The sequence below is a fragment of the Hippocampus guttulatus genome, chromosome 5, assembly GCF_054856545.1.
Source record: "Hippocampus guttulatus isolate MCC_2025c chromosome 5, RoL_Hgut_1.0, whole genome shotgun sequence".
NCBI classification, from domain to species: Eukaryota; Metazoa; Chordata; class Actinopteri; order Syngnathiformes; family Syngnathidae; genus Hippocampus; species Hippocampus guttulatus.
In genome coordinates, this window is record NC_141265.1 from 23,065,596 (window position 1) to 23,090,083 (window position 24,488).

At 45.2% G+C, this 24,488-nt stretch overlaps 1 protein-coding gene across 3 annotated transcripts; it reads left to right on the forward strand.

Annotated features, from left to right (window-relative positions):
- The first annotated feature begins 2,757 nt into the window (after positions 1–2,757).
- isl1a (ISL LIM homeobox 1a) lies at positions 2,758–7,547 on the forward strand. 3 transcript variants are annotated; one of them, XM_086112370.1, is made up of 6 exons: positions 2,758–2,927; positions 3,128–3,317; positions 3,770–4,029; positions 4,587–4,873; positions 5,331–5,498; positions 6,282–7,547. In XM_086112370.1, the coding sequence occupies exons 1-6, from the start codon at positions 2,900–2,902 to the stop codon at positions 6,396–6,398; spliced, it is 1,050 nt and encodes a 349-aa protein (XP_085968496.1). In that variant the 5' UTR covers positions 2,758–2,899; the 3' UTR covers positions 6,399–7,547. The 3 variants fall into 3 exon arrangements, with proteins under 3 accessions (XP_085968496.1, XP_085968497.1, XP_085968498.1); XM_086112371.1 differs by having other exon boundaries at positions 4,590–4,873; XM_086112372.1 differs by having other exon boundaries at positions 3,884–4,029.
- Positions 7,548–24,488: the final 16,941 nt, after the last annotated feature.

Sequence of the window (24,488 nt, forward strand, 5' to 3'; positions counted from 1 at the left end):
TGGATGAATCAAATCGATTTTTTTTCATAGCCCCATATCGATTCATAAAACCATAAGACGTCTTTTCCCCATAAATTCATGTGATTTCTCATATCACTACACGAGTGTAGCATATTAAAAACAAACCAGAAGCAGGGAAATTAGCACCAACAAGCCTGATCACAGATGTGTGGAAGTTTCGGGGTTTTCAAAAAGTCAAAAGCAGTAATAAACTGAAATCTTGTGAGACACTCACAGTACAATAATGTGAATTTTTTCAGTGTGTTTTTGCAATTTTTTAAACAGCCTGCCCTGTGGTTGGAATTCATTCAAATCATTATTTATTTGATCAGATCATGTTCAATAAAACATACATGATTAATGGAAGCTGGCACGGTGGTCGACTAGTTAGCGCATCCTCCTCACAGTGCAGAGGTGCAAGGGTTCGATTCCGGTTCCGGCCTTCCTGTGTGGAGTTTGCATGTCCTCCCCATGCCTGTGTGGGTTTTCTCCGGGTTTACTCCAGTTTCCCCCCACATTCCAAAAACATGCATGGCAAGTTAATGGAACAGTCTAAATTGTCCTTCTGTGTGATTTTGATTCTGCATCAAAAATCAGTCAAAGTGAAATGTAAATTGTATCCAATTGGGCCCTTGAATCACATCAATTTTAGAAATCTCAACTCATACCCAGCCCTAATGAGGATGATTATGAATTCTACACTCAAATAGCACTTGATTCCATCTGCTTTGACAATGTTCCCCAAACTTTGAAAATTAATTTAACGGAAAAGCTCTTGTTGTTTTCCTTTTTTTCCCCACAATGACAGTGCTCTATGCAACACAGACTGGTCAGTGACAGTGAGGCTGAAAGATCACCATATGAAGAAAAAATTGGTACTTTTCATATTTGTAACCTTATATTATTTAGGGGTGTGACTGTGAGTGTAAATAGTTGTTGTCTGGGAACCAATTCAGAGTGTCCCTCGCTTACTGCCCGACGACAGCCTGGAAAGGCTCCAGCACGCCCCGACCCTTGAGAGGATGAAGCGGTTTCGATATTGGGTGGATATTATTTAGGGAACAATATCGAGCATTTGTGAATAATTTTGTACACATACAGTCTGCCCATTTTATGACAAAAGGTACATGCACAGTTCAAGTAATGGATATCTGGCAAGACTGTAAGATGTTGTAAGTGTTGTCATTTTACAAGTAGAAAATAGGATTAAACCGTTCAAAATGTTTTTAAAAAATGACTTTTTTTGTTTGTGTTTTTTTTACAATACAACTTCTGTGGAAGGGTATATATGAAGGCTGGACTAAAATGTATGCAGTTTTTACAATACACAACATAGAACGCATCTTTATTTATATAGTGCTCATAGCAGTGGAGAAAAACGATAGTCTGGAAAAGATACAAATTGATGCATTGGAGATGAATAATTAACCTAATGGGGTACAGCGTTGTGAATGACTTGTGCTCTCAAACCGTGCATCATTCGTCTTTTGTTCCATTTTCTATTGACAATTGTTTTGTTTGATTTTTTTGAAAGGGTGACTGATCATGTATTTATTTATTTACACGCAAAAACAGGGAAACACTAAGAATTTTCATGTTTACATTTTAGGCTCGGATCTAAATTCCGAATAGGATTTGTACAGACCACGTATTTGATTTTTGATTATTTGTATAAGATTGGTGCTGGATCAAGATCACTACCGCAGTCTGTCCAGACCAGGACCAAAATCGGTGATGTGTCAACGATCAGGCCTCAGCCATTATTCGGACAAGCATGTTTCTGAAATCGGCTTTATACATTCCGCCTGACATAGAAGATGTGTTTGGCATTGTTTTGAACTCATTCATATTCACAGGGAACACAACAATGACTTGTGGCAAATAACTTCAACAACACGTTATTTTTATTCTTTTATCAATTATTGTATGATACACGAGGGACTGACAGGGATTGGTTTTGGCTGCAAGCCTTAAATATCGTTCAATATATATTTTTTCTCGTTCTGATCTAAATGAAATATTTGGGCTGGAATAAAAACAAATAACAAAATAGTGACTTTTTAATTGTTGATGACCAATTGAAAGTGTAAAGAACGAAGGAATGATGCACGGTTTGCCCTCCTGCTAATATGTTTTTGGTCTTAGTTGGTTACCAACACAAGAGGGCGTGTTTGTTTTTGTGTAATTGCGTGCGTGCTCGCGCGCGTGCTTGTCACAGGCCTGTCACTGCCCGAGTCCACAGCTGTCGAGTTGTGATCGCCCACTGCAACACCACACGTTTTGTTGCCTAGAAAATATTGGAGAGTCCACGCAGCGGCGTCAAAGGAATGCCCCCCGCCCCCCAAAAAAGTAAAGAAATTACCAGACAAGGGAATGGCTCACAGTACAGAGTAAAGCGCGTTTTTTTATCTTACATCGGTTGATTGATTCAGAATTAACAAGAAAGAAAGAAAGAATTCTGAAACTGCAGTTTGAACTCATTCGTGATTGGATAACTCTCCGTTTCCACCATCATTGAAGTAAGCCGTTGCATATAAACTTGAACCCTTTTGGTTTACAATAGTAAAGGTAGGGGAAGAAAATGCAACAACAAATGATTTTGAGAAGCCCACGAAGTGTGCCACTGTGTTGGGGGGTGCCGGGCGGTGTGTGCAGAGCTACCGGGACTTTGCAGAGCCAATCAGCTGGGCATGGAGATGACGTGCTGTTGTCCTACGTCAGTCCCACCAGCACCGGAGTTTCACACACACCGTGGACAAACACACACGCGCACACACGCACTCCCTCTCCGAGCCGGACGGCGTAGCCCCCTCTGGCCCGGCAGCAGAAGACACATCAAGGAGTCCAGGCGTCGCAGCCCGCTCTGACCGTGGACCTAACGTCGCTTTATTTAGTCAGCATGGGAGACATGGGGGATCCGCCAAAAAGTAAGTTGGACGCCCACTTGCTTGAACTCAATTATTTCCATTTTAGTTAACTTGTTGCGACACGGATTTGTTCTTTTATTTTATTCGATTTTCAATCAAACTTATTCAGTGTTTCTTTTCAAGTTTAACCACTGTAGTAATACTACTCACGATCCAAATATGCATTGATACTGATCTGTCTACTCACAACGGTCTTCTAGAAAAACGGCTGATGTCTCTATGTGTGGGCTGCGGAAACCAGATCCACGACCAGTACATCCTGCGGGTCTCCCCAGATCTGGAATGGCACGCCGCCTGTCTCAAATGCGCCGAGTGCAGTCAGTACTTGGACGAGTCGTGCACGTGCTTCGTCAGGGACGGAAAGACATATTGTAAACGGGACTACATCAGGTAGGATGAGCACGTTTGGGCTTTCACTTAATTACAGCCATGTCCGGAGGTGCCGTGTAATCCAAACAGATTTGAAATAAATTCCAATATTGTCATGCGTTAAAATGGTTTCAAATATTATTCTCAGACCTATATTTCCACTCCAAGTCGTTACGTTGGCTGTTTCTTGTTGTAATATAATAATAACTAAACTATAACAACAGTAGTTATCGTCTAACATCCATCGACCCATTATGCAAACTGCTTATTCTCATGAGCGTGACGGGCGCTATCCCAGCTGCCTATTCATCTTTAAAACCTACAATTCCAACAAGTGATTTTAGGCCTGGTCATGAATAAAAAAAATAAGAATGGACGGCATTTAAACATTGCGCAAAAAAAATTACAAACGTATCCTTGCTGTTAATAATTGTCGATTCTAATTGTTATGCACGTTTTGGTTTGTCTCGCAGGTTATACGGGATTAAATGCGCTAAGTGCAACATCGGTTTCAGCAAGAACGACTTTGTAATGAGGGCCCGATCCAAAGTCTACCACATCGAATGTTTCCGCTGTGTGGCCTGCAGCAGACAACTCATCCCGGGGGACGAGTTCGCTCTGCGCGAAGACGGCCTCTTTTGCCGGGCCGACCACGACGTAGTGGAGCGGGCTACTCTGGGACACGGAGACCCGCTTAGTCCGTTGCACCCCGCCAGACCGCTGCAAATGGCAGGTAAAGTGCAGTCCGTGCGATGGGAGGCAGCCCGACAGTGAGCTTTCCAACTCTTAACTTTTGACGAGTCCGGGGTTGCGCTTCCTGCCGGTCTGCTATTTTATTAGTTTTCTTTCTTTTTTTTTAGGCGATGCAATGTTTGGCCACTCTGGTGTTGACGTGATAAAAACAAATGACAAGATTAATTACTCATTCGGACTTTCTCTGAGTTGTACATTGACAACACGACTATCCATTCATGACACATTTGATACGGTCCGCAGGGTTTTGCGGTGACCCAAAAACGCGGATGCAAATGAAGAACGTGTACATTTGACAAAGGAATCAGCCGGCTGAGACAGCATTCGCTTGACTAAAACAGACAAAACAAGCAAGTCTTGAACTTCTTACGTGTATCATTTTCCCGATTGTGGTTAAAGTGGTCATTGCTTATTAAGAATGAACTTTCATGTATTCCTGTAAAGGAATAAAATCTCCATTTGCTTGGATTCTCGTGATTCAAACTGATGTGTGCTTCTTTGGGGGTTTTTTTTTTTCTAACCCGTCCATTCTCACAGCAGAGCCCATCTCCGCTCGACAGTCTGCACTTCGGCCCCACATCCACAAACAGCCGGAGAAGACCACGCGGGTTCGGACAGTACTAAACGAGAAGCAACTACACACTTTGCGAACTTGCTACAACGCCAACCCGAGGCCCGACGCTCTGATGAAGGAGCAGCTGGTGGAGATGACCGGCCTGAGCCCGCGCGTCATCCGGGTCTGGTTTCAGAACAAGCGCTGCAAAGACAAGAAGAGGAGTATTCTGATGAAGCAGCTACAACAGCAGCAGCCAAACGACAAGACGGTAAGGGACGGTACCTAGCCTTTCACGCCCAAAGAAAATTGAATACCCATTCTCTATTTAAGTAAAACGACTGTCACTCGGAACACGCGCGTCACCGTCACATATTTAAAATGTTTTTTTTTTCTTTTTCCTGCAGCTGGCACCTTAGCCGTGAACGAACACAGTAATTAATTTAAGAAAAATTCAAATGAAAATTGCTTTCGGCGATTGCATGCGGCGGGTTGGTTATACTTCCAATAGCGTCTCGCTGAGTTGACATATTTGTTTGTTTGTGGGTTTATTGATTGTTTTGACTGAGAGGGGGATTAATTTCCGGTAACTCTCTTCTCCCCACCGGCGGTGCAAACCGCGCGCGCTCACACGCACACTAACGAGCATAACCACACCCAGTAACCAAACCCACAGTCATCAAATCACCTGCAGTGAATCTACTCTGAACTGAGCATCCCTCTTGCAGAACATCCAGGGAATGACAGGCACCCCGATGGTGGCGGCCAGTCCGGAGCGGCACGACGGCGGCATCCAAGCCAACCCGGTGGAGGTGCAGAGCTACCAGCCGCCCTGGAAGGTCCTCAGCGACTTTGCTCTGCAGAGCGACATCGACCAGCCCGCTTTTCAGCAACTGGTGCGTGATGGTTTCATTTTTATCCGGTTCAGTTCAAAGAAATAATACGCATGTATGTTCAGCATCCCCTCGATACAATCGAACGTGTTTGAATTTACACAGAACAATTTATTCTGGTTATTCGCGATTGTTTGTTCGTTCAGACGAACGTCTTTTTTACTTACTTGCCCAGTCAGACAACGAACCTTCGATTACCTCTGGAGATGTTATATAAATCATCACGTTAAATCTTTTAGTCAGTGTCTTCCGTGGCTCGTGCGAGATCTAAATTGAACACAATCCCAAATGCGCTCCGTATTGAGGTGAGATTATTTGATTTTCATGCATAAACCAGGCATCATTATTTTAACCCAAATCGTCGTTAAATAAAGGCTTGTCAAAATATTTATTAGGAATATAAACTGGTTGTTTGAAAATGCAAGCGACAAAACGGATGCAAGCGTTATGGGCATCATTATTATGATGATGATGATGATTATATAAAGTGATTTAATTTTAGTATGTATGGCGATAACTTATTGTAACATTAACAGACAGTAAATACGTTGGCTTTCACAGAATTGTGTGGGTGTATGGAAAAAATACTTGTAAAATGAACACGCAATGCGTTTTTAAAGTGTATGCTGCTGCTGCGGATTTATTATTATTATTATTATTATTATTAATCGGAGTAGTAGTCGTGATAAGTGTGCGAGTTGCCTTCTTTTACAATTTTCATCGCACTATATGTCACCTTCCCCCAGTCGGGTGTAAGGATTCTCACAGCATGCCTGGTTTCCACAGGTTAGTTTTTCGGAGGGTGGGCCGGGTTCGAACTCAACTGGCAGCGAGGTAGCGTCCATGTCATCTCAGCTTCCAGACACACCGAACAGCATGGTGTCAAGTCCCATTGAGGCCTGAGTCCGAGTCTGTCTGGACAGACTGAACCTCCCGATGTTCATCTCATCCCTCCAGACTGCACCAAACAACCAAACGGGTTGTATTTTTTTTTTTTTTGACACTGTGAAGACAATCATGGGATATTTACCATCGACACCCAATTCTCAAATCCACGCTGGAGAGAAACTTGCAACCCTTAAGCCGACGCTGTTTGTTCATATTTATTTATTTATTTATTTTATTTATTTATTCATTATAATTGCCAAAAGAGAAGACGCAAACCGGGCTCCGTTGTGACATTGTCGGACCTCTGAGTGGGAGTCGACCTCAATCTCGATTTGCGAGATGCCGTGCGCGACATCCAAGTGAAGGTTTTTCTTTTTCCTTCGAAAAATCAACATTACCACCCCCCCCCCCTCCCCACCTGCCCCGGAGGAAAGCAGCACAGGTTTTCTTCTTGTTATTTCATGATTTCTTTCATGATCCAAGAACTAAAGCATTTGCAACAAGGTATACCTCTGTTTCGTCACAAGCTTCGTGGGACATTTGTGTGAGTTTGGATCGCCCGAGAAAATTGTTTTCTTTTTCTAAAGATGTGTATACCTGTCACGTAATACGTCAAATATACGTTAGGTCTTTGGCTCCATGGAAAATAATATTTATTATTTATTGTCAACAAAAATTGCCACGTTTGGTGTATCTTTCTTGACTTGCGTATGGGAGGTTTTTTCAGTTTTTTTTTCACATGCTAATTGCGACACTATTAGTATAATTATTATAAATGATTTGCAGGGTGGGCCATCTTTGCAAATCCCCCCGCCCCCCTCCGCCCCTTATTTCGAACAAAGAAAGAGGTAGCCCTCAGATGGCGGTTTTAATGGGATTTGGTTTCAGAATTTCAACTTAACTTTGGGATATGCGTTTCGAACGTTTACATTCTGAATTATAATTGCGTATTTATCAATCTATTTAAATATAGGTTACATATTTTATTTATTTCAGCGAGACTTGTCATATATGGAGCTTTGATGATTGTAAAGCAAATGCAGGCACACATTTTGGAGTGATGTTTTACCAGGAGTATTATGTATAACATTGATAACAACAACAAGGACGACAAAAAAAACGCTCCCCTCTTTTTGTCTTAAAATAAAGGGATTAATCCAGACACTCTTTGTGACAAACTAAAGGTCTGTTTTTCCATCATGACCCACTTATAACCACTTAGTATGACCACTTAATCCTCTGGGTTCTGTTCTGTCCATGCACTTTTAATTTCTTTTTTGTCCGAACAATTCATACCCTGTCAAATAAGTAAAAACGACTGTTAATGTCTCGGGGTTTTTAATAACTGAAGTTTCATTATTAATTTAGCTGAGTGGACGCCAGTACAATAATGCCAATAATCATTGTACATGACCACCTTTTCCGTTTTCTCATGATTTGTTTGTAGACGAGAGACAAATGTATAAAGTAAAAGCTGAGACTGATATCCTACTTATGATGTCGTCTAACAATGAACAGTGATTTTCGATTACACATAATTAAAATGGATTTAAGTAACACTTATCATTTGTTGAGGAAAAACGGGGAAAGGGCTTTGGTTGACCGCATTTTAAATACGTCCAACCGATGCACATGTTCGAATTAAGTAAATCCAAACGATCTTTTTACTGGAAAAAAATCGTTGCACGTAACACACGTGTTACATATATAATTCGATCGTTTTCGAGAAACGGGGGGGGGGGGGGATTCTGCTTGCCATATTTAAATCACGCGCATCCAGAAATTAGGTAATTTTTTTGGTGTAAATGTTTTCTGTTGAAGACATTTATTATTCCTATACATTTCGGAAGTTTTTTTAATGTTATTATTATTGTGATTCTTTTTTATGAAATAAAAGGTCAGTGGTATATATTACCACCTCTCTTTTGAGGTGAACAAAAATGTTTGTATCCAACGCAGCAACAAAACCGCGTGCTTGATTCTTTGACTGCATGCGCGATGGGGTGCTCAATTCTTAATTCTGAAATGTAACATTTTAATGCGTGGGCAATTCGGTGCGCCAATTTATTGAAGTTGTACTGCAACGTTTGTAACTGACCACAGTCAGTTCAATGACACTGGAATTATTTCAACCCCCCCCCCCTTTTTTTTACGGGAATTGAATTAAACGGTGGCCAAACAAAGTTATTTAACCATACAGGCAATTTTATAAGTGGCATTGTTACACTCCTTAAATTGAACATTTTTTTTAAAAAAAACTACAACAATAAAGAGCGGCGCAGTGCAGACTGGTTAGCACGTCGCCCTCAGAGTGCCGAGGTGCCTTCCTGTGTGTTCTCCCCGAGCCTGCCTGGGTTTTCGCCGGGTACTGCAGTCTCTTCCCCACATTTCAAAAACATGCATTGTCGGTGAATGGAACCCTCTAAACTGCCCCGAGTTGTGATTGTGAACGCGAATAATTGTTTGTCTACAAGTGGCTGGCAACCAGTTCAGGGTGTCCCAAGCCGACAGCCGGCTACGGCTGGGATAGACTCCAGAACGCCCGCGACCCTCGTGAGTATAAAGCAGTTCAGATACTTGATTGATATACAACAATAAGTTAAACGCTGCATACAACGTACAAAGGGAGGACTGCTGTGTACGAGCGACCAGTCTCTGCGCATAACCACAACGCCCCCCCCCACCCCACACAGACAAAGCCATAGAAAAAGGGATTAATAATTTAGATCCTCACATGTTTTGCTGCCATCGCCCTAATTTGATAATCATCCACGGTGACTTTTTAAAGTATTTGCGCCATCGTGTAAGAAGGATTCTTTTTTTTCTCGAAAAATTCTTTGAAAGGCTAATATAATCTTAACAGTCAGTGCTGTTACAGTCGAAATCTTTTTCCTTTTTTAATTTTTGGTTAATTATATGAATAGATTCTCCTCAACAGAACACACCAGCCGAAACAGAGAAGAAAAGTTTTCAATAGACCAAAGGGCAAGAGGAAATTTGTTAGCGCCCTTTCCCCAGGACATTTTGCAGCAGGGTGGACATTGCAAGAGATTCAGTTCTCAATTTACTAATCACGTAGAAAAATGAAGAATAGCATCGGTTATGTATTTTCATCTATTTAATTTGATTTCCAACAAACCATTTTATCATTAATGGATTTATTTAGATTCCTGAGAATTCACATCAAACTCCAACTTTCAAAACCAATGAAATCATAATCCGTTAAAACAAATGAACCATGTTTAAATAGGGCAGGCTATGGATTAACCAAAATTAATCTCTGTAAAATTCCTGAAAACGCTTCCCATTAGGTTGAGATAATCACTTCAGTCAGTCTATGTTCCACATTTCCACTCGTAAGTGGTAATGTAACTTGTTTGTCAACGGCATTTGAAATTGTCAAGAACAACCAAGGAAGACTTTCAAACACATGCAGTTCTCAGGGAAAATTGGAAACACTAGACGATCACGCTCATTCCATGAGCCCACTGTAGCCAGAAGCATAAAAGATAATTCATTATAGGAACGTGAATGGTCAGGGGAGTCTTTAACCTGAACACAAAATGAAGTAATGATGCCACAAAATTATACATAAGAAGTAATAACACACACAACTACTATTACAAAAAAGCAGAACTCAATTCAGCTGTATTTAAAGAGCACTTTAAAACAACCACCGCTGTATACAAAGTGCTATACATGGGGCAAAAATAAGTAATAAAAGCAACAAGTTAATCATGAAGACGGGGGGAAAAGCACAAAAATACTCAAACTAAAACCAAGTCTCATCTGAGTCAAAAGCCAAAGAATAAAAATTAGTTTTGAAGCGAGTTTTAACCCTTTCGTGCACCCTGTAACTTGATAACATGATAAGCTGTCCACTGTAGTAACTGCTGGTTAAAGATGGGCAGCGAGGGGGTTTGCCTAACTTTTAGCGCAAGGTCATTTCAAAGAGAGGGGCCGGCAACGGAAAATAGAATAGTGTCTGGGACGCAGGTGCGTTAGGGGCTGGAGGAGCTCAGAGTGGTAAGCTGGGGCGGGGCCATTTAAAGATTTGAAAACAAATGATAAACTTTTAAAAATACAAAACAAGAAGTAACATGTTGGTAAAACATGTAATTATCGATAATCAAAGTTGTTAGAACGATGATGAATCTTTGCTGTGATATCAGATATATTCATGATATACTGTAGGTCAAAGCAAAGTGGTGCCATTGCTAGTTAAGATTTTGGAATGAATTGGTTGAAGATAGTTCTCCAATACATCATTTTTATGCCTGTCGTGTACAGGTAAATAGTATTTCAAATACATTGGAGTAATTCATATTGAATACATGCACCCGATAATCACTTCAGTCAGTCTATGTTCCACATTTCCAGTCACAAGTGGTAATGTAACTTCCTTGTCAGACACTTGGGCGCCTCTCTCTTGGACAAAAAAACACACTCGATTTTAAACATGTTGGTTTTGTTAATGTTGAATACATTAACTTGTCAAGTTTACTCAAAACACATTGGATTCATTCGATATTTTACATACTGTAACTCTTATTGTTAATGAAGTAAATGTAAGTAGTACATATGGATGGAAGGAAAGTTTTATATACTGAATGTATCTCTCTCTCTCTCTCTCTTTATATATAAAATTCCTCGTCTCACCCCCCCTCGGGTGGTGTCCGTCCCTCATTCAGCTCGGGTCCTCTACCAGAGGCCAGGAAGCTTGAGGGTTCTGCGCAGTATCCTTGCTGTTCCCAGCACTGCACATTTCTGGACTGATATATATATATATATATATATATATATGGTGTGTGTGTGCCCTTTCAATATTGTTTATTTATTTATTTAATGTTCATTTTTTTTCCATGCATGATTCATGAAAGACATTCACACAGCATTATATTTGTATGTGACTATACACAATCGTACTGTTCCAATGTCTTGGGCAAGCACTTGCTTGGTTTTTGAATGACCCCATCTGCAAAAATGAAATAATAACAGTGTCATCAGAAGTTGGTAATAAAACCAAAATCTATTTCTATAAAGCTTTGTGGAGGCTGTTGTAGGACAAGGAAAAACTCATGACATGTTTTGAAATATCTGGACATGAGTGCAAATGCGGGAATTTGTTTTCACCATTTGAGTCACAGCGGCAGGAATGAAAGTGCCAAGCCCTCCAGATTCATAATGGTACCCACCATCTGTTCAAGATCGCTCTGGAACCAGGATATATGCCAAAACTAGCCAAACAGGTAGACAAACAAACTCTTATGTGACACTCCACAAATATTTTTTTCACGTGTTCACCCGAGAACAGTTAACAAGGTGTTATGAATTCCAGTTATAGCAAACAACAAACCTAATGGTGACTTGACAGCATGATCTACATCTGTTCACTGCAGCACAGGCAATAGTGCAGCTTCAGATTTCAGATGGCTTTTCACCAGTTCCAGGCAGCTTTCAAGTGTCTGAAATTGTTTTTGAAGGCTAAGACAAAAAAATCTCGTTTCTTTTCCCCCCAACATCTGATGGTACATTGAAAGGGCGTCCTTATAGACTGAAAATATTTCAGTAGATGGAATTATAAAATATATTCTCTGTCATGTTCATACTGTCTTGTTAATTTAGTTGAGAAACAAAAGTAGAGATTGGCTTTTATTTTTGGAAAGAAGTCACCTGTGTGCAAGCCACCGTTCAGTGTGTGACTTTGCATGTTATGTTATTTCAGTACCGTACTTTCCGCACTATAAGGCACACCAAAAAGTCTTCCATTTTCTAAAAAGCTCACGGCGTGCCTTAAAATCCGGTGCGCCTTGTGTCTGGTCATTACGGTAATATGTCGACCCCAAGATAGCTCCTTGCTGGAGACATGCTTACAATGTTATAACTTGCTGTTGGGTCAGTGAGCTGTGTCACTGCTTTATTAAATACGTTTTTGTTGCAGCTCCGAAAAAGGGAGAGCTGTGGTGTTTTTTAAAAAACGCACACTATTAATGGTTTTCACAGTCTCAACAAATACAGGTACGTCTTTGTCCGTATTCGTGCCTTCTCTTCTTCCTCGAGAGGCGTTCATGACTGCCTCGGAAAAACGTAAATCAATGATTCCTTCAATGAAACTATGAAAAATGAAAATAATGCATCAAAACAGAAAATCAAGCGAGGAAATCACAAAATAAATTATATAGCCCAACTACACAACAAAGGAATAAATAACAAACACTTCTGAGACAGTCCAGTCTCTTACATTTTACTGACATCTGATCGTTCTGTTGCACTTCGCTCAAGGAAATGCCAAAATAAATTCTGTCGGGGGGCTATAGACTTTATTTTGTGATTTTCTGTTTTGATGCATAACTGTATTTTTAATTTTCGTAGTTTCATTGAAGTAATTGTTAATTTACGTTTTTTGGAGCCGGTCATGAACGCTACTCGAGTCTAACAGAAGAAGAGAAGGCCCGGAGACAGACAAAGACGTACCTGTAGCTTCATCTAGTGGATGCATTGTAGATTGCACCTTATAGTCCAGTGCATGCAATACAGTGATCCCTCGCTCTAACGCAGTTCACTTTCCGCCGCTTCGCTGTTTCACAGATTTTTTTAGTGCAGTTTTTTAAAATGCTTTTAAACAGTGAATTGCATACATGGACGTGTTTATTTGAATAGGCAGAGAGAGAGAGAGAGAGAGAGAGAAACAGTGTGCCCCTTGTTAGAGCCATAAGGAAAATTTGGTTAAATGATATATTTAGCTTTTTGAATAATTTGAATTGAATAGATGCAATCAGTTTGGTTTATATTTGATATTTTATTTAGAACAAATTTATTAAGAAAATCGAAGTATCTGGGCTCCATTGGTTGTCCTGTCTATAGCCTGTTAAGAGGCTAGGTTTATGTAAGCTTTATTAGGAAGACAGTAGGGCATGGACAACACCTTTTTTTGACCGTACTTCGTGTTAACGTATTTCGTTTAAGTGTATTTTAGAAGTTCTGTTTTTTTCATTTTTGGTAAAGCCTTAATTTGTATTTAAGAGGAAATAAAGCGAATCCTTTTTTTTTTTTTTGGATCAACGATGGCGGCCTCGTGTTTTCCTTGTCGTCGTCGTTGAAAGGAAAGGCCCGCCGAAGAAAAGCACGAGTCAGAAACCTACATGCCTTGCTGACGTAGCGACGAAAGGACACTAAGTTGCCGCTACACCCCTTTTATATGGCTGACGATGTCATGCACCACGAACAAGTGTAAAGTAGGGTTACATTGCCCCCTGCTGGCTCAGTTGTAAAAAGGCAACCATACAACCTTATCAGCACTAACCGACGTGAACAGTCTCCGCACCTCGTCTCTGTACAGCTTGCCAAATTTACCTTAGCAAATTTTTGGTCTTTGGTTTCATTGTATCAGTTTGTTTGCAACGGCCTTCACCCTGGGCGGGTTGAATCGGCTTCTTCCTTGGCGAGCACGACATCCCTGATCATGGCGGCCCAAGCGCGGCGATCCTGTGCCAGGTCAACCGACAGCTTCAACCAGTCCTGGTTCCACCGTCTCAGACCCACCACCTGGGGGCCGGAAAGGTACGCGAGGTCTTCTTTCATCGTGGTGGCCCAAGTCTTGACTTGTCCACCACGCCGCTTGCACCAGGCTGGCAAAGGAGCAGGAAGGAGAATATCCCTGATCAACTCGCCGTCCTGGTGGCGTGCCGCATGCCCAAACCAACGGAGTCGGTGTTGCAGGAGAAACGCTGGTAAGGGACGAAGGTGCAGGCAGCGACGAAGGTCAGCAGTGGGGACCTGGTCCGATCGGCGGCAGCGGAGAATACGGCGGAGGCAATCGTTATCGAAGACTTCTAGCTTGCGCTAGTCAGCCACTCTCATAGGCCAGGTCTCACAGCCATAAAGCAGGATGGTCCGCACGATCGCCTGGGAGACACGCCCCTTTGTCACCGCCGAGATCTCGCGCCGACCCCACAGATGGCGTTGTAGGCGCACAAAGGCGGATCTGGCAGCCCCGATGCGATGAACGACTTCTGCTTCTCCTTGCCCCGACGGAACCACAGAGCAGCCGAGATACGTGAAGAAATCAACGTTTTCCAGGGTCACGCCCTCCAGTGACAGCGACCGTTGGTCAGCTGGGTTGGTGAGCGAGGACATGATCTTGGTCTTAGAGGCATTGATGCGCATTCCAACGGTCAGGGCCGTTCAATGTATTTTCATCAGCGCGTTTTCAACTTCCTCGAACATGTTTCCCAGTAGAGCGATATCATCTGCGTACGCCAGGTCCGACACTGCGACATCTCGGCCGACCCTCACACCCTCAAAGCCATGGAGAGCAGTGTTGAGAATGTGATCGATGGCATAGTTGAACAAGGTTGGTGAGAGCGCTCAGCCTTGTCGGACACCCGACCGCACCTCGAAGGTTTCTGATTCGCTGCCTTAGGCCCGTACTCGGGTTGACCGGTAGTATCCCTGGATGAGCCGAAGCAGTTTCACAGGGATCCCGTCAGCCTTCATGATCATCCACAAAACAGCCCGGTCAACTGAATCAAATGCCGCAGCAAAGTCGATGAAGCACATGACTGTCGGTTGTTGGTAGGCCCATCATTGTTCCAGGGTGCGACGCAGGCTAAAGATCTGGTCTACACATCCCCTTCTGGGGCGAAAGCCACCCTGAGTTGGGCGAGTCCGGTGGTCACGGGCCATCTGGAAGCGTGTCAGCAGAAGGACGACGAATGCTTTTGCAGCCACATCGAGAAGGCTGATGCCGCTGTAGTTGGGGCACAGCTTCTTGTCTCCCTTCTTGAAAAGGGGTATGAACACTGCTTCGCTCAGTCATCCGGGATGGTCTCGGACGTCCACACGGCGTTGTAGACGTGCGAAGACGTCAATGTCGCTTTTGTATACTTCCGCCGGGATGCCGTCTTCACCTGGGGCTTTATTATTCTTGAGCTGACGCAGGACGCCTCGAATTTCGTCTACCGTAGGCGGGTCCGAGCTGCAGTCGTACTCCTCATCAATTGCAGGAAGCACAGGCGCTAACACTGGTGGTGGGTGATGGAGTAGGACTTCAAAGTGTTCGCGCCAACATTGCAGTCGTTCCTCTAGGGAGGTTATCACAGAACCGTTCACTGCGCAGATCGTTTCGCTGACTCCAGCGGATTTCCTGCTCGCCTTCTTTACCAACTGATAAAGCTTGCGGGTATCTCCTACTGCGGCGGCCCTCTCAGGTTCTTCGGCAAAGTCGCACCAATAGGCATTTCGATCTGCCCGAATTGCCCGAGTGGTAAGTCGCCGTAGTTTGCGGAAGTTGGCTGCTCCCGTTACTCGCGCAAGTCCGCGTGGTGCGTTTTGGAGGGCGTTTAACTTTAAGTTAGATACGAAGGGTAGCACGCACAAGCGCGTGGTTGGAGCCGCTCTTGCCTCCCGTGTCTGCTCCACGGTACGCCCGCGCGTCGAGGACTGAACTCGCCCAACGTGACCGAACCAGTATGTCAATCATACATACATACAAGCAGTCAATCTGGTTAGTCGTCCGTCCATCGTTCGAGTACCAGGTGACTAGCTGATGTTGGGGGTGTTGGAAGTGTGTATTCATCACGACTAGGCGATTTGAGGCCGTGAACGAGCCGTTCGCCATTGTCGCAGCGTCTTCCCAGAGCGAAACGCCCCAGCACTCGTCGCGTGGTGTCAGTCGCCGGTCCGGTGCGTGCATTCCAGTCTCCTGCGACCACCAGGATGTCATTGGAGGGGATGCCATCGACAGTCGTCTGGAGCTTATGATAGAACTGCTCCTTGTCCACGTCAGCACCGTTCAATGTGGGCGCGTATACCCCCACGACAGAGATGTTGGCAATGGCACCCCTCAAGCGCACCTTGGCAAGGCGGGGGGAGATGGGTTTCCACCCCAGCAGTGCAGCCTGCGCCTCGGGAGCAAGGGCGATTGCAACACCGTGCCGGCCGCTGTTGTCCGTCACTCCGCTAATGGTAGAGGTTGTAGACCACATCGACACCAGGGACCTTCAGCTTTCGCTGCCCGGCATCAGGGAGGCGTATTTCGGAAAGGCATGCCACACTGACGCCATAGTTGTGAAGTGACCCTGGTGAGGGCTTGGGTCCCTTCGTCGCGGAGAGTCTGGATGTTCCAGCAAGCAATTTTGAGGCGCTCACGGCGTCGGAGGAGGTGATGGTGGAGGGGGTAGTGGTGCCCGGCTTGCACATTTATCCGATGCCCCGCCGAGCTGAGGGCAGGCGCGTCGCTTCCCGCGGACGCCATAGCTCGAGTCGTAATTACAGTCTGTCGTGAAGTCATGAAGAAGTTTCGTGGGAATTTATTGAAAAGCCGGGACCCCAGCCCCGCTTCTACCAGAGCCTTCTGTTGGCCGGGTAGATTACCCGTTCACCCCCCCCCCCCCCCACCACCACGATGAGGTCAAAGGTTGGAATTTAAGTATCAGTGGCAGATGCTGGTTTGTCACGGAGGGGAAGCTCAATTTCGGCCTACATCATAAAATGTGTCCGTTTATTTATACTTATTTATACGTGAATTCTACTCTCCGTTCCTTTTCAAAAAAAATGACAAGATTGCCATCACCATAAGATCGTTGATTGGCTCATTTCGCTGTCAGTCAAAAAGAGATTCAGCCTCAGCGAGACCACCCAATCATCATGAAGAAAAGCTGAGCTTCTGCACGCCCACTGTCCATAGACTCCCAGAGACGCTGAGCGTCCAATGGGCGGGACGAAACCAGCATTTATCCAATGTCTCGTCTCGTTTCAATGGATTGGGACAACCTAAACTGAACTCTCGAGACGCCCAGTGTCCGCGCGGTCGACACTCAGCGTCCACACAGTTTAAAGCACAGTGAAGCTGTGGGAATGAATGAGAAGAGAGTCGCGTCGTAACCAGTAATAAGAAGCTGATTCAGAACAAAAGTTGAGCGCATTGTAGCGCATATTTAGTCAATGACATGTCCACACAATTGTACGTAATCACTTACTTTTTGACATTCTAGGGGTAGCTGACCTTCCCTTGCAGTCTTAGAGCAATCGCCTCTGCATTGAATATATAGTTCAGTATTGTATAATAACTGTAAAAAATAAATCTGAGTATCAAGTACCAAGTAAAATTTTATTGTCAAATGTGCTGTATGTAAAACATATAGCACATTTGAAATTTCGCCCCTCTCACATTTTTTTGCTTTTTAAAAAAAAAAAAATCCTACTTCACGGATTTCACTTATCACTGGTTCTTTTTGGAACGTAACCCCCATGATAAACGAGGGATTACTGTATATGAAAAAAAATGACAAAATAGGCCATTCATTTAAGGTGCACCTCATAATCTAGTGCGCCTTTTAGTGCAGAAAATACGGTATATCCTTTTCTCTCTTACCGGCTACTGTATTTTTTTCACGTGAAAGAGAGAGAGCGAGGGGGGGAGAGAGAGAGAAAGAGAGAGAGAGAGCGAGAGAGAGAGTTCTGTTCTCATATACTGTAGTTGATTATTTGTTTTTGTAAAACAGCGATTTCCCACCATGCACCACAGTCATGGAACAATTAATTAACGATCAATGCCAACATGTCCTTAACAAAAAATATTCATATCCATGATTTCACGAGTAGAATAAACTGTGCAGTGAGGGAGGATCCCCATTGTTTTTCCTGAGAGGCCACTGTGCTTGATGATTATTTTATTGTTGCTTTGTTTGTGTTGTACAGTGGTGTATCATTCATTTGATTTTTGTATTTAGATGTTGTGTGGCTGCCACCTTGGCCACAGGTATCCCTTTTAAAAGAAATGCTTTCATCTCGGTAAGAGCTTCCAGGTTAAGAAAAGGTCAAAACAATAGATTAATCAATAAATTAGGACTATGTATAAATTAGGACAACATATATATTGTGAAGTCCAAATCGATTTGAAAAGAATGAGTGGTGTGTTTTTTTTTGTTTTTTTTGTTGGTGAGTTCAGTGCAAAGATAGATTGTTGGAAGTTTGAGTGTGTTCTTTCTGTTTGTAATTGACATGTAGCACTTGCCCAATTGCAGCAGGTCAAAGAGGTGGTGGGCATGGTGGTTGTTGTCACCTGTGATTGCCTCAGCTCTTCTCAGACAAAGGGATGAAGATCCTCTTCGATGAGAGGATGGGCGTTAACCTATGATCCTCTGCATTGTCTTAACCACTCTCTGGAGCCTCTTGCATTCTACATTTGGAGAACCTCACAGTGAAGCAGTATATCAGAATGTTCTCAATGGTCGAGAGGTCGAAGGTCAAAGTTAGTTTGGCCAATGTTGTATTTCCTGAGCACTCTCAGACAGTGCATACACTGCTGTGCCAACTTGTGGACAACCAAGGTGTTGAGAGGTCAGCAGAGGTCATGCTCCACAGGCCAGGAAGGCAAAGGTGTGGACAATCTCAATGCCATCCACAATGACAAACAGTTGGGATGGATCAGTTATGTGCCTCCTAAACCCCAGGATAATCTCCTTTGCTTTTGTAGTGTAAAGGGACACGTTAGCTGAGTATCACACAGACAGTTGGAGGACATCATCCCTGTCGGTGGACTCATTCCCAATGTGATCAGTCTCACCAATGTTGACATCTGGAAACTTCACAATATTGTATTTGTAATGGGTGCCCTGAAATGTGCAATAGATTTTTTTAGTTTTTCATTGATAAGGTTTCTACAGCTAGGACTCTTGTGTTAAACACCACGTTTGACTCCTCTGTCCATGTCCCATATTCAGTGGTGTTAAATTCTTTTGAAGTTGTTTCCTAGACATTTTTAGAGGATGTGGCAGACAAAGCCATTTGGCTCCCCTTATGACTTTGTTCCTCTGCATTTCTTTTAGGAGGTTCTCGCAAGTATTGGAGCACCACCTGATGCCCTACCTGAGTTGTGAAGGAATTCCCGGTGGAAAAATCAAAATGATGCTAGATGTGCGCTGCAGGTGCAGGGTCAAAGGTCAGCTGCAGGGTTTGCACCATCAGAGCATCGTCGGAGGGTGGCCGCAGGGATCCCACCGCCGGAGCACGGTCGGAAGGCTGCTGCAGAGCTTGCGTCACAGGTGCAGGGTTGGCCGGTGGCTGCGAGACGTGCACCGCTGTATCAGGATTGGAGGATGAACAAAGGCGGCTGTTGGGCTTGAGTTACAGGGTGGTCACAGAGCTTGCAAAGCCACAGCATGTTCGGAGGGTGGCCGCAGGGCTTGCACCACCGGAGTAGGGTCTGAAGGCGGCCACAGGGCTTGCAATGTTTGTTGTAGGGCAGCCGCAAGATGTGCACCGCCAGAACAACAACAGAGGGCAACCACAGGGTTTGCATTGCCAGGGTAGGGTCGAGATCTGGCGCTGCCGAGGAGCCGGGACAGTTACCTGAAGCTACCGAAGGTCAGGGATGGAAAGTGGTCTCCAAGATAACAAATATACAGGGTCAGGCAAATTGATCTGACTCCTCCATCCATCCATCCATCTTCTACCGCTTATCCGGGGCCGGGTCGCGGGGGCAACAGCTTTAGCAGGGAAGCCCAGACTTCCCTCTCCCTAGCTACTTCTTCCAGCTCTCCCCGGGGGATCCCGAGGCGTTCCCAGGCCAGCTGGGTGACATAGTCACTCCAGCGTGTCCTGGGTCTTCCTCGGGGTCTCCTCCCGGTGGGACATGCCCGGAACACCTCACCAGGGAGGCGTTCAGGAGGCATCCGAATCAGATGCCCAAGCCACCTCATCTGGCTCCTCTCGATGTGGAGGAGAAGCGGCTCGACTCTGAGCCCCTCCCGGATGACCGAGCTTCTCACCTTATCTCTAAGGGAGAGCCCGGACACCCTGCGGAGAAAACTCATTTCGCCCGCTTGTATCCGGGATCTCGTTCTTTCGGTCACGACCCATAGCTCGTGACCATAGATGAGGGTTGGAACGTAGATCGACCGGTAAATTGAGAGCTTCGCCCTTTGGCTCAGCTCCTTCTTCACCACGACAGACCGATACAACGTCCGCATCACAGCAGACGCTGCACCGATCCGCCTGTCGATCTCTCGCTCCCTCCTGCCCTCACTCGTGAACAAGACCCCAAGATACTTAAACTCCTCCACTTGGGGCAAGATCTCTCCCCCAACCCGGAGGGGGCACTCCACCCTTTTCCGACTGAGGACCATGGTTTCAGATTTGGAGGTGCTGATTTTCATCCCAACCGCTTCACACTCGGCTGCGAAACGCTCCAGTGAGAGTTGGAGAGCCCCGTTTGAAGGAGCCAACAGCACCACATCATCTGCAAAAAGCAGGGATGCAATACTGAGGCCACCAAAACGGACGCCCTCAACGCTTCGGCTGCGCCTAGAAATTCTGTCCATAAAGATTATGAACAGAATCGGCGACAAAGGGCAGCCTTGGCGGAGTCCTACCCTCACTGGAAACGATTCCGACTTACTGCCGGCAATGCGAACCAAACTCTGACATCGGTGGTATAGTGACCGAATAGCCCGTATCAGGGGTTTCGGTACCCCATACCCACGAAGCACCCCCCACAGAACTCCCCGAGGGACACGGTCAAACGCCTTCTCCAAGTCCACAAAACACATGTAGACTGGTTGGGCGAATTCCCACATACCCTCGAGGACCCTGCTAAGGGTGTAGAGCTGGTCGACTGTTCCACGGCCGGGACGAAAACCACACTGCTCCTCCTCAATCTGAGGCTCGACTTCCTGACGGACCCTCCTCTCCAGCACCCCTGAATAGACCTTACCAGGGAGGCTGAGGAGTGTGATCCCTCTGTAGTTGGAACACACCCTATGGTCCCCCTTTTTAAAAAGAGGGACTACCACCCCGGTCTGCCAATCCAGAGGCACTCTCCCCGTTGACCACGCGATGTTGCAGAGGCGTGTCAACCAGGACAGCCCCACAACATCCAGAGCCTTGAGGAACTCCGGGCGGATCTCATCCACCCCTGGGGCCCTGCCACCGAGGAGCTTTTTAACCACATCGGTGACTTCAACCACAGAGATAGGAGAGCCCACCTCAGGGTCCTCAGACTCTGCTTCCTCCAAGGAAGACGTGTTGGTGGAGTTGAGGAGGTCTTCGAAGTACTCTGCCCACCGGTTCACAACGTCCCGAGTCGAAGTCAGCAGTGCCCCATCCCCACTGTACACAGTGTTAGTGGTGCACTGCTTCCCCCTCCTGAGACGTCGGATGGTGGACCAGAATTTCCTCGAAGCCGTCCGGAAGTCGGCTTCCATGGCCTCACCGAACTCTTCCCACGCTCGGGTTTTTGCCTCGGCGACCACCGAAGCTGCGTTCCGCTTGGCCAGTCGATACCCGTCAGCTGCCTCTGGGGTCCCACAGGCCATAAAGGCTCGATAGGACTCCTTCTTCAGCTTGACGGCATCCCTTACTGCTGGTGTCCACCAGCGAGTACGAGGGTTGCCGCCACGACAGGCACCAACCACCTTACGGCCACAACTCAGATTGGCCGCCTCAACAATAGAGGCACGGAACATGGTCCACTCGGACTCAATGTCCCCCGTCTCCCCCGGAACATGGGAAAAGCTCTGTCGGAGGTGGGAGTTGAAACTCCTTCTGACAGGGGATTCCGCCAGACGCTCCCAACAAACCCTCACAATACGTTTGGGTCTGCCAGGACGGACCGGCATCTTCCCCCACCTTCGGAGCCTACTCACCACCAGGTGGTGATCAGTTGACAGCTCCGCCCCTCTCTTCACCCGAGTGTCCAAAACATGCGGCCGCAAATCCGATGATACAACCACAAGGTCGATCATCGAACTACGGCCCAGGGTGTCCTGGTGCCAAGTGCACATATGGACACCCTTATGTTTGAACAAGGTGTTCGTGATGGACAGTCCGTGACGAGCACAGAAGTCCAATAACAAAACACCACTCGAGTTCTGATCGGGGGGGCCGTTCCTCCCAATCACGCCCCTCCAGGTCTCACTGTCATTGCCCACGTGAGCATTGAAGTCCCCCAGCAGAACAAGGGAGTCCCCAGCAGGAGTACTCTCCAGCACACCCTCCAAGGACTCCAAAAAGGGTGGGTATGCTGAGCTGCCGTTTGGTGCATATGCACAAACAACAGTCAGGACCCGTCCCCCCACCCGAAGGCGGAGGGAAGCAACCCTCTCGTCTACCGGTGTGAACCCCAATGTACAGGCACTGAGCCGGGGGGCAATGAGTATGCCCACACCTGCTCTGCGCCTCTCACCATGAGCAACTCCAGAGTGGAAGAGAGTCCAACCCCTCTCGAGAGAACTAGTACCAGAACCCAGGCTGTGTGTGGAGGCAAGTCCGACTATATCCAGTTGGAACTTCTCTACCTCACACACCAGCTCGGGCTCCTTCCCTGCCAGAGAGGTGACATTCCATGTCCCAAGAGCTAGCTTCTGCAGCCGAGGATCGGACCGCCAGGGTCCCCGCCTTTGGCTGCCGCCCAGCTCGCATTGCACCCGACCCCTTTGACCCCTCCCACGGGTGGTGAGACCATGAGAAGGGGGACCCACGTTGCCTCTTCGGGCTGAGCCCGGCCGGGCCCCATGGGTGTAGGCCCGGCCACCAGGCGCTCGCCAACGAGCCCCACCTCCAGGCCTGGCTCCAGAGGGGGGCCCCGGTGACCCGCGTCCGGGCAAGGGAAACTGAGTGCCATCGATTTTATCTATCATAAGGGGCTTTGTGAGCCGTGCTTTGTCTGGCTCCTTTGTAGGTTAAATAAAAGGCAAATAAAGTGAAGAAACAAAACACGTTTTTATTTCTGAAAAGTACATGTAATGCCATTCTGTTTCATTCTGTTTTAAAAATTAAGTGGAGTGTTGGCGGTGCGAGGTTGGCCGGTTGATTTTCGTTTCAATGCAGATCCAGTAGCGCTGAAGTTGGTAACCCATAACAAGATCGTGTTTTGAGCTGGTCTGGGATCATGTCGACCAAGATTGAAGTGCAAACTCGCTCGTTGTGTTGCAGTTGCAGATTTGTTTGTTTTGATAAATGTTTCCTCAATGAAAGCGCGATGCTCACCATTCCAATTCATGGCAGCAACTGAAAAGGAAACGAAAAACAATGGCATTATAAAGAAACAGAGCAAAATGGCATTATATGAAAAAATGGCATTATATGCACTTTTCAAAAATAAAAACACGTTTTTGTTTCTTTACTTTATTTGGCTTTTATTTAACCTACAAATGTGTAAGCTCATGATGCCTGACCTTGTACTTAATAAAAAACAAAACAACTTTTATTTATTTTCCAACATTTTATAAAATAAAAATATTTTACAAAGGACATTTTAATTTCATTTTTAAAAAATGTTATGTCCTTTTCAACAATGGCCTTTTTATTTCATAATGCTGTTTTTTAGCACGACTCCTTGATCTGGCAATCAACGTCCGTGGGTTGGACTTCGGAGTGCGGTAACCAGTGTGATTATTTGGTTGATACTGGGCTGTTATGTGAACTTCCAGACATCACCTCATCAAAAACCCTCTGCTGCTCCAATCCTCAAAGGCTGAGGTAAAGAAAACCCTTAGGTTACAATCCAAACCATTTGGTACTTCTATGAGTAACTCTGAAACTGACTTCTCTCCCGCAGCTATTCTGTCTTGTGGCCCTCAGGCTTCTCCGCATTAGTAATACGTCTCTATGCTTGAATCGATACTGCAAGTGCTGCTGCTCATATCTGTGTAAAGGATTAGCCAGATTTGATTGACAGACCAAGTCAATGTGCTGAAAATGGTAGGAAAAATGTTTTTTTTAATGTTATAAATATTTTTAACAGTATGACATTGTTAATATAATTATTATGAAACATTTAATTATCCACCTGATTCCTGCTCATGAGATTTTGTGTGAATTAGATGCATGACTTCGCTTTGCGAAACTGGTATTTTGTTTACATGAAAACTGTTTGAGCAAGTCCAGTTTATGAGCATTAACAGATTTTAACAAGGGAACACCAGTTGCTGCAGCTTAGAAGAGAAAACAGTGCAATCTCACTTCTTAACTACTTTCTGAACTCTTTTATTTCAGATTTGAGGCAATGAACAATCTCAAAAGCTCTGAGGCTTATCAGTACCTACAGAGTAAGACAGTTTTATTTGTATTTTTAGAGAGGTTAAAGATGGACCCAACCAAACC

What these genes read in the sequence shown, in the direction of transcription:
- isl1a (XM_086112370.1), top strand. Translation starts at nt 2,900, where the DNA reads ATGGGAGACATGGGGGATCCGCCAAAAA. An exon ending in AGCAGCCAAACGACAAGACG is followed by an intron (nt 4,874 to 5,330) that starts GTAAGGGACGGT and finishes TCCCTCTTGCAG; the next exon opens with AACATCCAGGGAATGACAGG. An exon ending in AGCCCGCTTTTCAGCAACTG is followed by an intron (nt 5,499 to 6,281) that starts GTGCGTGATGGT and finishes TGGTTTCCACAG; the next exon opens with GTTAGTTTTTCGGAGGGTGG.